Below are 14858 nucleotides of genomic sequence, written 5' to 3' on the forward strand. Positions count from 1 at the left end.
TTCACCGCACTGGTATTCATAAAAATGTAAAGTTAGGTTGAATTATTTTGTGCAAAATGCATCACAAAACCAAGATCGTAGTAAAATACACAAAACCAGCCATATCACAATGAAAACGGTTAGATTCTACGAAAGAATAGCAACAGTAGCGCCCTCTAGGAGGCCGTTTTAGGTAATGCTATTGAATAGTCCAAACGGAACTCTAAACCCAAACTGCGCATGCGTATAAGGCATCCGTAGTATTCTTTCGCTAATGATTTGCTTATCAACACTCCAAGCCTTAAATACTAGACGAGCTTGCGCCGTCAAAGTGACACAGACCGTTTACAGGCTAGGGAAGGTCAATTCTTTAGCTAGCGAGTATGGACAATGTCAAACGGTTTTTCTCGGGGCTGGAAATGGATACCTGGTCAACAGCCGCCCTCTTAGCCGGGGCTGCTGCTGGCCTAGCGGGGGCTCTTGTGACGCTTGCCCGGGCGGTCGACGGCCACTTGGACTCCAGGAGGAAGATCCAGAAAGCCAGGAAACTGAGAGATGATAGCTTGCTAAAAGCCGAAGAGGCTGTGTTACTATACAAGAAAACGGTGAGTTGAATATAGCTTGTGTTTCTTCCTTAACGTCACCATAAAAAATACTTTTTAAGCCAAGTAACTTGCAGTACAACCTAAAAAAATTAAAAGTAATTCGCCAAGTACAGTACCACGACAAAATTAAGGTACACCAAATTTTCATCATAAACAAGATGGAGGTCCTATTAAAAAGCCAATTCAATATTATTGTAAACCACTTTAACATTCTGAGCATTGGGTTGTTTCATGACAAATCACCCAAAGCATTTAACCTAGCAGATTTATATTTTAATGAAACCTAGAAAATTTGTTGCTAGTGATATGGCACAACACTAAATCTAAAATTGTGATTCAATTGTAAGCACTCTGAATTTCTTTTCATTTATTTTTTGTGAGTGTGGGTACTCAAATGAGAGTTAAGGCTATTTAACTTTACGTGTGATTCTCCTTCCAGCATCCAAAGATGGATTCATCTCTCATTTTGTCTTTGTCCTTGACTGAGCTGACAAAAAAACTACAGGATGGCCAGCTGGTACCTGAAGATGTGTTTTACTCCTACATGGAAAAGGTGCAGTATGATAAATCCAGTTTTAATATTCTTCGAGTCGAGTCGAGGAGCTAATATCAACTGATTGATTACTTTAACCATCATTCTTTTTACAGACCATCAATGAAAACAAAAGGTTGAACTGTTGCACCACCATCCTGCTGGAAAGTTTTGACCATATAAAAACTCTGGACTCCAACAAACGAGGGCTCCTGTATGGCGTTCCGGTCAGCATCAAGGATAACATTGCCTACAAGGTAATGGCAAGATGGCGTCTTGTGCATATATATCGCTGATACAGACTCTGTATCGAATCACGCATGCCATTCAAAACCCTCCTACAGTCCTACGATTCCTCCTGCGGTCTGGTTTCTAACCTCGGCGATCCCGCCGAGAAGGACTCGGTTATTGTGGAAGTCTTGAGGAGACAAGGCGCCATTCCCTTTGTGAAAACAAACGTCCCCCAAGGCATGTTGAGGTAAAGTTAACAATGTGCTGTTTAACAAAAAAAAAACAGTCACACTCACCTGCTTTTTCCTTCGTGTGTCACCTGAAGCTACGACTGCAGTAACGTCATCTTCGGGCAGACTGTAAACCCCCACAACCTCAAGAAGACCAGCGGCGGTTCTTCCGGCGGTGAAGGGGCTCTCATTGGGGGCGGCGGCTCCATCCTCGGCATAGGCAGCGATATCGCCGGCAGCATTCGTATCCCCGCTGCCTTCTGCGGGATCTGTGGCTTCAAGCCAACAGCGGGCCGAGTCAGGTTATCTATCATCTTTCTGGCTTCACTTTTATGAGCTGGCATTCAACTCTCACAATAAAATGTCCTATTTGTGCCCTAGCAAACAGGGCGTTAGCTCTGTTGGTCCGGGACAAAAGTCGGGTGAGTAACTTATCTGTTTGAGCTGTTTAACATGTTTTAATAAGTTAAAATGTGTTTCCTAAGTTCTAAAGTGTTAATGTGTATTGATTGTACTCTTCATTACAGTATGTCTATTTTTGTGGTGCATTTAGTGTTGGCAACTTCCGGGCCAATGGCAAAGGATGTGGACGGCTTGGCTCTGGGTATGCAGGCGCTGCTCTGCGACCACATGTTTGACCTGGACCCAACTATCCCGCCCCTGCCTTTTAATATGCAGGTGTGTCCTCACAGAATCATTTACGGATTGTCACAAGATCTTTTATAGCGGTCATCTAAATCACTTTTTCATGTGTTAATGTTTGCTAACCTTCAAATGAGTCCGCTCGTGCCAGAATTAGTTGCAATTTGGCGCCATCTACAGGCAGAGACTGGTCCTGTGCAGGCTAAAAATTGCATTAATGTGGCAGCCATCAAAGTCATTGGAAATAAATATTAATATAATTTAGACAAACTTTAAAACTTTTTTAAACACTTTCAAACTTAAAAGTAATTGAGGTTTACTGGATCCTGTACACAGAAAAAAATGAGCATGTCTAAATTTCCTTAAGTTATTCTAATTGTGGGATGTATGTCAGGTGTATAAGAGCGCCAAGCCTCTGAGGATCGGCTACGTGGAAAGCGACGGCATCACGCAACTGACACCGAGCATGGCCCGAAGCCTCCGAGAAGTCAGGGATTTGTTGGAGCAGGCGGGCCATACAGTAAAACCTCACCGTAAGAGCACAAGTGAAGTGTGTTTTTAGATTTCTAATATGATTCTGTGAACACAAAGGTGGTGCCATACAATCATCTGAGGGTTAAGGATACCCTTTTGCTCATTAGCAATGGCATCTTTGGAGATGGAGGCGCCTCTCTGATGCAAAAACTGTAAGTTCGTCTTGCCCACCAGAGGGCAGGATAACACGGCCATACGAGAAGCGTTTCTTTAAGTGACCCAGTGAATTGCAATAGTGGTTTAATGTTACATTTCAGTTTAAGTTAATTGTTAGTTTTATCAATTTGTGTGTCACTTAGGAGACTATTACCATAAATCACTTTAAATAAATCACTCTGACATTGGTTTCAAACTCTCATACTTTTAGGAAGGGGGGATCTTTTGATCCTTGTCTCAAACTTCAAGTGCTTCCTTTCTATCTTCCTCTGTGGCTGAGGAAGATGCTCTCGTTCCTGATCAGACCTCTGGTGAGACGTCTTTTTTTGAGCTGAGAACTGCTCTGTCTCATAGTCTTTTTTTTTTCTGTCCGCAGTCTCCTCGCGGTTCTTTCCTCCTGCAATGCTCCACTGGAGTCAGGTGAGAACTTTCAAGCTTTCTTCGTCAATAATGGCACTCGCTAATACTCTCTTTGCTCATGTTTTAGGTCTGTTGTGGAGCTGTGGGACCAGCATGTGGCTGTGCAGGTGAGCAGATGACGTTTGAGCGCGTGCAGAAGGAGACACTGAACGTGTGTTCGTCAGGACTACATAGATGAGACCCTGGCCGAATGGAGACGATGCAACATCGACGTGCTGCTCTGCCCCATGTTCGGACCTGCTTACAACTTCTTGTACTGCGGCAGGCTTATGTGTACGGACATCGCAATTTATTATGTGCCCAGAAAAAATCACATTCTTCATATCCTAGTTTTGACCTATTTTGTCTTTATCTTTCTGTCCAGTTTGTGCGTCTTTCACGGCTCTCTTCAATCTGCTCAATTTTCCTGCTGGCGTCGTTCCTGTTTCCACGGTGACAGCAGAGGATGAGGAGGAATTGCGCCATTATGAAGGCTTCCATCGGGACCACTGGGACAAGCTTTTCAAACGGGTAATGCAACATGCAAAAAGGGAGCCGGGACTGGGAAACATTTCATGAATAATCACCATTTCTGTGCTACATGTTAGTTACATTTATGATTGATGCTCTCCCAGAGGCCAGTTTTTTTCTTTATTAGTTTATTGACGCATTTATGTTAATGCACACTGTTGCATCACATCATCAGCATGAACACATTTTGTCCCATTTTAGCTGTGGACGATATTTTTTGCCTTTACATAAAACAGTAACAGGTGTGAAGTTTACATATGATGTCCATCTCATGAATTGGGTAAGTTTCTGCTCGGATAAATATTAGATGTAGTTCCACTGTCAGTCAACAGGTGGCGACAGCAGACTGTGGCCTCACTGCTGTCTTGCCTCTCGGAATTTCTCTGCCCTCATATGTGTGCCCTGTGTGCGTTTGTGTGTAGGCATTGTCAGGTAGCCAAGGTATGCCCATGGCCGTGCAGTGTGTGGCCCCGCCGTGGCAGGACGAGCTGTGTCTGCGCTTCATGAAGGAGGTGGAAGACCTTGTTAAACAGAGTAGGATCAAGTGAGGCCTCAGGTATAAGTCTGTTAAGTGAACCTTTGGACACAAGATAAGCCTGTCTGCGACGTTATCGTGAAACACAACCATTTCCGCTTTGCACTTGAGATAATGTTATCAAAACACAACCAGTGCCCTTTTGCACTCAAGATAATTTCATCGCAATATCTTCATTCAAATCAGAATGTATGTACCAGTCAAAGGAGAAACTGTCCAAACCTTTGACTTATTTACTAAAAATGTGCACATACTACTGCAAAGACACAAACTTAAAAATAATGTTAGAAAAAAATGCACTCCAATGTTTGGGTTTTTCAAGCTAATCCATTGACAAACTTAAAAGTTTTCACATTTCATTGAAGTTTTGAGAGCGTTAGACTTTTGTATCATATTTGAAGTGGTTTTCCATTAGTCATTAGACAAACTTGCATACTAGCTATTCACTGGAATATCCCAAATTTGAATTTCTAAAGTTTATGGGGGGGGGGGGGTCCTGTCACGTTATATCGATATTTGATGGTACGTACTCAAACTTTTTTTGATCAATGAGTGATATAATAAATTTGCCTTCTTTTCACCCTACCAACTCTGTCTTTGTATCCCTTCCTCTTCTTCTTCATCACTGCTCCACATCATTTCCTTTCTCCCTCTCTTCTCACTGAGTGATCGTAGCACCTCCCAGGTAAAAAGAAAAGCGATAAAGCGGCCTAATGACACATGCCGCCTCCATCTAGCGTGTCGTCACATTATTGTAAATATGTGTTTTGCGGTAGGTTTACATAAATTTACATATGTTTCCCCGGCTCTCGCCAAGCCATTAGGTACGGCGCCGACGTTTTCCATTACAATCGAGCTCATGAGACGAGCCGCAATCGAGAGGTTGTTCTCGGCTCTTATCGGAGGCGCGTGGAGAGAGAGCGAGTGGCTCTCGCTGTGCCACTCAGTCAGGGAGCGTTAAGCTTTAAGAGGCACTCGAGAGACTCGCCGGGCCCTCGGGGAACTTGACATTGTTCATAAATCCTGCAGGAACTGAGGAGGTATGGCATTGACAATCACACACACAAATAAAACATCCGGTAATTATATTTGGGGGATTTAAATTTGTTTATTATTGAATTAGCAAGTTTCACACGAGCTGCATATGTGAGAAGAAGAAAAGCTCTATTTTTTAATACTAAAATAAAAGATTTAGACAGTCACCCTCAAAACTTATTTTGATTTATTATTGGAATTTTTTTGTAATGTTTTATATTAAAATCAATGGGTATAAAAAGAACAGATAAAATAAATGAAGCAGCTCTCATCTTGTATAAACAAACACATTAACTTAATGGAGGGTAAAGAGTCCACATCCTATTTAAGCAAAGGATTGCTATACTTTTCCCCTCATTGCTTGATACCATGTGGCATCAATTCCCATTGGCATCATGGCTGGAAAACTTTCCGGATGTCTCCATTTACTTATTGCGGTGCGACGATTCCAATCCTTCCCGCAAAGTGTTGAGCTAGTGTATCGTGAAATATGAAGTGTGCGCCGTGATGGGGGCGAACAGCGATCAGCCTGTTGAACGCAATCGGCCTTGATAAAAGCGCCAAACACCTCATTTCCAGCAACCTTAGGCGATACGATCGGGTACTTGAAAAGCCATCCGGTCTCGCTCCTACCGTGCTCGTGTACCGACAAATAAAACACCTTGCTGTCGCCCCAACTAACCTGGGATGATTCTGTCTTAATGTCCCATTTCAGGGACCGAGGAACCCATTGTCATTATGGCCATCGCGGCAATATGCGACACAGTGGGAGGGGGGCTTCATGTCTTTTGGACCCCCAACCTGGTTCCACGGGAAGCAATAGTGTGTGATGGGAGGAGCCCGGTGGAGATTACAAGAGAGCTGATACAGGTATTCAGGTTCTATTAAACAACAGCATTTGTCAATACAGCAGCTTCTCAATATCAGAAGAAGGAGGCTGGGATTCCCAAAGTATGCCCCCCTCCCCCCCTTTCCCCCATGACAGGATTAACAAACACGCTCACTATGATTTTCTCCAATTCTGTGACTCAACAATTCCGTGATCCACTCACTATCGGCTTTAAAGGCCCCTATCCCAAGTTTGAAAAGCTTACCCTTCGGACAAGGGACGCTCTTTCTTTCTTCCACTCCGTTCTACTTTTTTTTTTGCCGCATTCACTTGTTCGTCAAAGCCGGCATCGTTGCCAAGCTCTCCCGTCGAGCCCTCTCTGCACATCTGCTACGTTTGGGTTTTCCATTCTCTCCCCCCCTCCCTTCCAGCGTCTTGATTGGCCCCGGGCCCTTATAGGCAAATTGGTTTACATTGGCGAGATAAATGCTCGGCAAATGCGCTTAAAGACGTACAGTAAGAAAATGCAGACAGTGCGTGTCAGGATTATCACCCGAGTCGGTGGGGAGAAAAGGAAGAGCGCCTCTGTTGCACAAAGCCGGGGGGAGCCCGAGTGAAGCCTGCAGATAGAGTCCGTCTCATGCAGGAGAACCAGAGCAGGATTTCACATTTGCATGCTAGGCTCTAATTCCTGGCATTATATAACTTGTCGCCAACAATCAAACTCCTGCCGCATTGTGGAAGTCATGTTTCACGAGGGCGAGCAAAAATGTGTAGAGTTAGGGTTTTGTTTTGGCGGCGGCGACACTCAAGGGCCCCCCACCTAAGAGAAGAACCACTTTGGCATGATCTGACCTTATGGACCTCATTTACTACAGTTTCTTGAGTCAGCAAGTTTTTTGCAATTTAGTTTGTAATTACATACAAATTCCCCAAGATGAAAATTTGACCTCTGGAATTAGAAAAAATGACCTTAAAATGTCTGAATTAAGCAAAAATTGGCTAACTTCCTTTTATTTTTCTGTTTTAACTTTTTTATGATTCTACTTAGAATACACAAGCTCCAGTTTGACAGGACTCCAGACTGCATCCTGGTCTGCCCTCATGCACCTGGGGGGGTCACCTAACCTCTGCCCCCCTAACGTAAAGGAATGATGTAAAAAAAACTTCCATGTGTTTGTGGGTGTAAGCTCCCCCCCCCTCCTTTTACTCCCAATGCCGCCCCTCTCCGACCTCCCAACACAAAGCCCCTCGCATCCAAACCAACCCAGAAAATCACGGCGCACCATTCAATCATTGTGTTGTTTCTCCCCCTCGCCCTCTCTCACCCCCTTTATGGTCCCAGTAAAGGTTTTAGGCTCACAGAGAAGGAGGGCTGTCACTGAGGAAACCTTAGCCATTGATGAAGTGACAGGCGCTGCCAGAATATGATCCTAATCCTGTTTCCAGCATTCTTTTAGGCCCGCTGGCATCGCAATTCCTCCACACATTCTCTGAGCTGTCAACTAGGAAAATCCCTCTAATAGCGCATTGCCGAGATACACATCAAAGAGCCCCTGGAAACCTTCAGCGGCTTAGCACACACACACATACACACACACACACTTAGCATTAACTTCCACCCCTACCGTGCTGCAAATAAAACTCAAGTGTTGATGGTAAACGGAGCTCATATTTAAAAGGATCTGAAGTGCATGCGCTTAAAAGAATGTCGTCTTGTGTAAACGTGTCCCATTATGAAAACACCAACCACTTTGAGAAAGTGATCTAATGTAGTTTATAGCAGTGGTGGGCCTTTAGTGGGGACTTACCAGACTTAATCCAGCTCTTAATACCACCACTGTCACATCACAATTATAACAAACCATCCGTATTGTACTGCTTACATCATCTACAGAAGCTGAGAATCAATATAATATAATTGTAAATCAAGTCAAATAAATAAAACTAGAGAAGCTGACAATCAGTATAATATACATATAAAATAAGTCAAATAAATAAAACTAACCAGAGATGCTGATTATTCTAAAATATTCATCACTTTAGATTGCTACAGACATGATTTGCTAATCAACCAATCAGAAGATAGAAAAATGCTGACATCATCAAAGGCCAGCTTTCTAGCCAGATGAATTCAAAATTAGTGAAAGAAGCACTCCCAAAATCAAACATCTCAACATACACGTACTGGAAAAATGTTTGCATTCATTTAATATGATTTCATAAAACAAAATATTTTGTAAATTTAGGTCAAGAGAAAAGGCCTTGTTGGTTTATAGTGGTGTGTGAAAAAAAAAACAGGTGTGTGAACTCTGCTGACTGTATGAACTCTTTCCCTTCTATTTTATCTCCTTCTATTCTTACTTAATCCATCGATATCCCGACCCAAGGTAATCTTCTTATGGCAAAAGCGTTTGGTTTCGGTGCACAGCCAAACCTCAGCTGGCAGCGTATGGGGGGGGGGGGGCTTGGTGTGACACCCCCGCGTCATTCAGGATTAGCTCTCCCGCAGCGGCAGAACAAGCGACGGGTTCTCCCCCGCGCGCCACGTCGGGAACCTCAGAGTCGAGGATGCGAGGGACGGCCGTGTGGCGGAATTATTTACGGGTCGCGTGATGGAAGCTAACTGCGCCGTGCGTGTGTGTCATAGAAGAGGTCAAAGGTCGTGAATACGTGTGAGGGGATTTTACTGCCAAAACTGCTCAAATTGTTATATAAAGCCTTTTTTTGTAGATTAAATTCTTCTGAAATACTATTTAAAAAAACTTTACAACTTTGTTGTCAAAAACAACTCATCTTATAAGTGAAATAGGCAAACACATTTTCATCTCTCAGGCTTGATTTATTTCTTCACATTTCACAGATAAATTATTATTTTTTAAACAATTGAAAGATACACATCTTAAATGTACAGAGGTCATTTACAAAGACTTGGAGCGCTCTAATTTAATCCCGCTATAGTTTGTTTTTAAAATGATAACTTGTTGAATTTTAACTGCTTTTCTGTCGTTGTTGTGCTGTAAAATTTTGGTGGACTTTCTTACTTGGTTACTTTTCTATTTGCGGTTAGCTCAAAATGATCAAACAATGCATATTACCAGATTTAGGAATATAACACAAATTAATTTTTAGCTTTTAGCGCATACATTCATTGCTTTACTTTTTTAGCATTTTTTCCCCCTATCCTGTTATTCACCAAAACTCACCTATTTGTGTTTTTTTGTGAGCCACAAGATGGCACCAAAGCCCTGTCTAAATAAGAAAATAGTAGAGTTCGTGGTACACCTTGACTGAGAGACAAACTTTGTAAGCCACAGGGCTAAATTTAGCCTGGGTTGTTACGTAGAGTCTTTGTTGCATGTACATGGATTATAGTGACCGATTTGAATTTTGCAAATGTTTTTTTTTTTTTTGTTGACGGCTAAATCAACGGCAACGGTCCACCTGTCAACTTTAATGTAATGTTTGCATGCGTTCTTCTGGCTAATAAGAGTGTAATTCATTCTGTGTGTACAGCAGCAAAAGTGGAATGGGAAAGCATAGAGTACAGCTTATTTGCCGTTCGGCTTTTCTGACTTGCCTGATTTGGCGTTTTTTTTTTTTTTAAATTCTTTTTACGATACTATGCTCTGTTTTTTTTCTCCAGGAAATACTCGCCTATTCCCAATCATCTTGGTGCTAAGGAACTTAGTACAGTATACTGAGTTGAGTTTCATTGGCTTTGCCACCCTCTTGTGGCATCTTTAGGCAATGACATACATATTTTGTGGGTTTTGCTATTCGCAGCAGGATAGCGGGGATTCAGTGCACTGCAGTTCAGTGGGTCTCTTTTTTTTTTTAAGTTCCTCTGGCAGAGGCCTTGAAAAAGAACATGGCCAGTTGGAAAGTTCAAATCGAGGTGGCCTCTGAAGTTGTTGCGGTTGAATGAGGAAAACACAGGTGGAGCCAAAGTCCCCGAGTCCGGATCGAAGGGCGAAAGCGCTTGGCATGGCGGCGCCTTCAGTTGGGGAGCGTGTCCAATCCCAGTGAGGCCGCATGCTGCTTGGCTCTCAGCCGCAGGTTTTCAATACTGGTGGTCTTGCTATTGAGGCTTCCCGGAAGGCCGCCCGAGGCCCCCGGCAGCAGGGGGCTGTTCCACACCTGCTGGGCTTGAGACAGCGTCTGGTAGTAAGACTGGCAGGGCAGCGAGCCCAGCGGGGCCGGCATGTTGACATTCATGCCCAAATAGGGCAGCGAGGATGGCGCGCTCATGTCGAAGGACGGGTAGTGCACCAGGTTGTTGGTGGCCGCCATGTGCTGGCGGAACTGCTCCTGCAGCCGGAAGAGGCTGAGTGGCGACGATGCGTACGAGTTGCTTTGGGCCGGGCCGCTCGGCATGCTGCTGGAGGACGGCAGGGCGGGCGAGCTCAGGGCGGACTCTGGGAGAAGATTTTGGATAGCAGAGTGTCATGCTTATCGTCTTGACATTCCCAAAATACAGTATTGTCACGAAGACAGTATTCCTACCTGATGTTGGGCTGAGTTGCTTGTAGGACGGCGAGCTGCCACTGGGCTGCATCTCCCCATGCCCTTGCGCCTCCTCCCTATTCCTCCCCCTCGCCTCCCCCCTCACTCTGTCCTCCTCTGCGTACGAATTGTCCTCCGCCGCTGACTCGCCATCGGACGGCTCGGGGGAGGTGACATTCACCTCCACGCTCGTCTCGCCGGGCTCGTGAGACCTCGCCGCCGCCCCCGCCAGCCTGTCTGACTCGGAGTGGCAGGATGAGGCGGAGGAGGGTGGAGGCGGGGTAGCCTGGGCATCCACGGGAGGCGTAACCTCGGCCTTGGTGTCCTCGGCGGAGGCCTCGGCGGTTCCTGACGCTTCTTTCTGCTTCTGGAGCTGCTCCTTCTGCAGGCTGCGCTGCTTCTTGCGAAACTTGGCCCGCCGGTTCTTGAACCACACCTGAAGGTGAGATACGCATTTCTTGTCACAATTTAAAACAGACAGCTGGTATTATATCAGCGTTTTACCTGCACTCGTGCCTCGGGGAGGTTGGTACACATGGCCAGACGCTCCCGCATGACTACGTCCGGGTAGTGCGTCTTCTGGAAGGTCTTCTCCAGAGCTTCCAGCTGCTGGGCGGTGAAGGCCGTCCTACTGCGCCGCTGCTTTCGGTGTTGCGAGCCGTAGCGGGCCTCCAGGATGATGTCTTGAAATGTGCAGCCGTTGAGAAGGAAAAAAAATAAGCCATACGGGCACGTTTGTCTGAGGCGTCTCGACGGCGACGCCCCGTGACCCGCGGCTGATGCTTACCAGCCAGTCTTTCGGCCAAAGTGAGGGCGTGCACCGAGGGCCGGTAGTCGGGGGCGTGCTGGGCCTGTTGCGCCGCCTGCTGGTGGAGGTTATACATGGCGCTGAGGGAGTTCATGGCGTGCAGGGAGTAGCCGTTGACCCCGTAATGCTGCATGACCTGGAGAAAGCCACTAATTAATGCTGGCAACCTTTATTGAGCCAAAGTGCATATACATTGAAAACAATTATGGCATATTTCCAAAGTAGATACGACTTTTACTTATGAACTGTCTGCCATCTAGCGGAAGAGCATTTGCCTGTCACTATACGTCACTGGCATAGATACTGCAGATATTTATAAATAGTCTTTTTTAGTAGATGTTCTCGACGTGGTGTGCCACAAAAAATCTTGTATGTATTTTTATCGTGGAGTTTGTTGTGTGTGTGTTGTGGTTTACAATTGGCGTCAATGGATTGTAAATTCTCCAGAACCGTATGGTTACATTTAAAGCAAAATTTCTCACTCGAAATTTCGTTATTATAGTTTCAGAAAGTGTGCTTGTGATGCTGTGGACAAATAATAAATAAAAATAATAATCATACTTATACTCATTACTCCTGCTACAATATAGTTTAGACCACCGTAGACAACAAAAAAATGTTTTTACATTATGATGAAGTTTAGTAATATATTTCAAGCTCGCTAGTATATATTTCCAGTTAGTTTAATGAATAAATTGGTCACACATTGTAAATACATAGAATTATAGGCAGGTCTACAATGGCAATCTATTTGTATTTTCATTATATTTAACGTAAAATATCTTATCATAATTTCAGCCTCATGCAATTTGTTCACAGAAAATGTTGCAATTAAATGTTTTATATAAATGTTTTTTATCAGGTTTTAAAATAATTATCATGATGATGATGCTTTGCCATCGCCAATTTATTATGCAGTATAACTTGGTCTTAATAATTTTGCAGGAATTAATTGTCACCTAACGGCAACTATGTAGTTTAATATTTTTCTAGTCATTTAAAAAATCCATTCGGACAGTGACAACTTTTGTTTTTTTATTACTACCAATTCTACCATTGAAAAACTCTATTTCTAAAACTGACTGTGTGTCAGTATAACCCGTTTTTTTTCCCCATTTCTATTTACTTAATTCTTGGGTCTTTCGTGTTATAGTCCAAACGCCTGCAGGCTGACTGACACATTTGCGTGGGGTCCCCGTGGACTCCTGTCTAATGTGGGTGCAAATAGGTTTGAACTGTACCGGGCTATTAATTTATCATCTGGCTGACACATGAAAGGTCGACCATGCGCGTGCGTGAGGGCGTGCGCGCGTCTGTACGTGTGTATAAAATCAAATCTCCTTATAAAATAACATAATTTCGCCTTCTTTTGCCTCCATCAACCCGAGGCAGTATTCCTGTAATCTGCACCCTTGTAAAATGCAATAGAGAAGACTTAAAAAAAAAAAAAATCAACATTGTCGTCTTTCAAGAGAGTGGCTCCGGGCTGTGATTTAACCCTCATTATGCTAATTGCCGTGGATTTATGAGTTACGCAGCATTTAGCTTGAGGCGTGGAAGTTGTATTGAAAACATTGTGGGGACAAAAAAAACATTTATATTGGAGGGATTCAACCCGCGAGAAATAAACATTAAAAAAAACACGTGCACGCAATCTTTTATCCAAATAGAAAAACGCAAAAAAATGTGAAATTTTAAAGTGTTAAGGAAAAGAATACAGGTATAAACCGTCTTTCGTTCATTTTTGACAGGAAAAAATAGGACACTTACAAGTGAGTAGAGTACAGACACAAATACAGAACTGATTTCCTTTAGCTGAAAAAAAATATTTTGTTAAGAATCTGGATAAATGTGCTTTTAACTGTTCAATCTTGGTGGAGTTGGAATTAGTTGAGCGTTATGTGATCTTCCCCCCCCTAAACGTTCAATCTCCAAACATTTATGTGAATTTGGGAACTGTTTTCCTTACCGAAATAAAAAATAAGCAGCATAAAACTAAAATTGGAGTTTAAAACATTAAAACAAATAGTTTTTTCAATGTTACCTCTTTCCTCGCTGTGCTCTTCTAAAATGAAATATCTCCACCGGCAAGCGATTGTTGTCCTCCTAAATCGTCTCTCCAAAAATCCTCATCTTTTCATGTTTCTGTTTAAAAATATAATTTAAATGGTTCCCGTTTGACTTTGTGCGTATCCCGAAAACATCTTGGTTGGTTCCTGGAAAGTGAAGAGGATGCTTGTGGCGTCCATCTCTTGGCCCTTTTAAAAGTCTAGTGGGCGCACTGACGTAGACACGGTGTCAGCCAATCACATCCCTCTCCTCCAACTAGCAGCCCCTCCCCTTAAGTTTTGCATCGGTACTTTACGTACTGTCAATTTCCATTCTTAATTTTCCTTGTAGTTTATGTTTTGTTTGGAACGTGATTATTTTATTCAGAACTTTATCAGTAAGAGCCGATAGTCACATATTTTTTATTGTATTTAACGTTGTAAAATTTAGCAGCCACACTTTCATGACAGCGCCTCACAACTCACGCTCACGTATTTATTTATTTTGTATTTATTACTATTATTTTATCCAATATTATTGATTAATTAAATTACAACCATATACGTTTTGAATTTGTGCAAAAGAAGACATGTGCCTCTAAACTGCAATACTCTGCAGAAATTAATTAAAAGATTGACAATTAGTAACAAAATTGCTTTAAATGGTTGAATTAATTATGTTTTTTTTTTTTCTTTTCATGTTTCTTAAACGACTGTTTGCCGGAAAGTCACCTGAGTAGGAAACTCCGGCTGCCCGGTTCCTGCCTGCATCAACCCGCGGTCAGGCCCCCAAGGGATTTATTTTGGGGGGGGTTCAGGATTTGGGAGACAAGACGCCATCTCACTTACACCCTCCCTTAAAAATGTCTTGAAATGACTGCTGCTAAGAGGATTAAAACAATAATGCCCCGCTCCTCTTCAAGGTTTTTTTCCTCAAAAGATTTCTTCTTCGTTGGGAAAAAAGCGTTTAGGTTTTGGAATTAAGGGCAGCGAAAAGAAGAAGACGAAGTAGCCTTTTAATGTAAGTAAAGCTTGCATATTTTGTGGAGTGCGGAGTGTGAGACAAAAAAAAGGGGGGGGGGGCGAGAGGGAGGGTGTCGGGAAATGCTAAACTTCACTGGAGATGTTTGGACACATTTGCAGTCGTGCAGCGTGGGAAACAAAGCAACTATTGACGTTGTTGTATTTCCACCCCATGCAACAGATGGTTATCCGTGCATGGAGGCCTATTTATTATATCAGTAAAACATAACACGCC

General features: G+C 43.3%; 2 protein-coding genes across 6 annotated transcripts in view; one reads left to right on the forward strand and one right to left on the reverse strand.

Annotated features, from left to right (window-relative positions):
* Window positions 1-95: 95 nt before the first annotated feature.
* faah (fatty acid amide hydrolase) overlaps window positions 96-14858 on the forward strand; it is a 30836-nt gene continuing 16073 nt past the window's right edge. For all 5 annotated transcript variants that reach the window (XM_088393344.1, XM_088393343.1, XM_088393346.1 and 2 more), the window contains exons 1-16: window positions 96-584; window positions 1024-1137; window positions 1233-1373; window positions 1461-1594; window positions 1673-1879; window positions 1959-1999; window positions 2131-2255; window positions 2614-2739; window positions 2811-2905; window positions 3121-3220; window positions 3286-3329; window positions 3397-3436; window positions 3494-3602; window positions 3694-3839; window positions 4262-5414; window positions 6125-6279. In XM_088393344.1, the coding sequence (XP_088249470.1) occupies window positions 363-584; window positions 1024-1137; window positions 1233-1373; window positions 1461-1594; window positions 1673-1879; window positions 1959-1999; window positions 2131-2255; window positions 2614-2739; window positions 2811-2905; window positions 3121-3220; window positions 3286-3329; window positions 3397-3436; window positions 3494-3602; window positions 3694-3839; window positions 4262-4387 (1770 nt within the window). In that variant the 5' untranslated portion in view covers window positions 96-362 and the 3' untranslated portion in view covers window positions 4388-5414; window positions 6125-6279. The remainder of the gene's footprint in view (window positions 585-1023; window positions 1138-1232; window positions 1374-1460; window positions 1595-1672; window positions 1880-1958; window positions 2000-2130; window positions 2256-2613; window positions 2740-2810; window positions 2906-3120; window positions 3221-3285; window positions 3330-3396; window positions 3437-3493; window positions 3603-3693; window positions 3840-4261; window positions 5415-6124; window positions 6280-14858) is intronic.
* Window positions 9044-13775, reverse strand: LOC148388675 (diencephalon/mesencephalon homeobox protein 1-B-like). The gene is made up of 5 exons (XM_088393349.1): window positions 13597-13775; window positions 11532-11688; window positions 11249-11427; window positions 10745-11180; window positions 9044-10656 (listed from the first exon to the last, which is right to left on the reverse strand). The coding sequence occupies exons 2-5, from the start codon at window positions 11683-11685 to the stop codon at window positions 10238-10240; spliced, it is 1188 nt and encodes a 395-aa protein (XP_088249475.1). The 5' UTR covers window positions 11686-11688; window positions 13597-13775; the 3' UTR covers window positions 9044-10237.

This window comes from Syngnathus floridae, chromosome 13 (assembly GCF_059516105.1).
Source record: "Syngnathus floridae isolate MCC-2025c chromosome 13, RoL_Sflo_1.0, whole genome shotgun sequence".
In the NCBI taxonomy this organism is placed as follows: Eukaryota; Metazoa; Chordata; class Actinopteri; order Syngnathiformes; family Syngnathidae; genus Syngnathus; species Syngnathus floridae.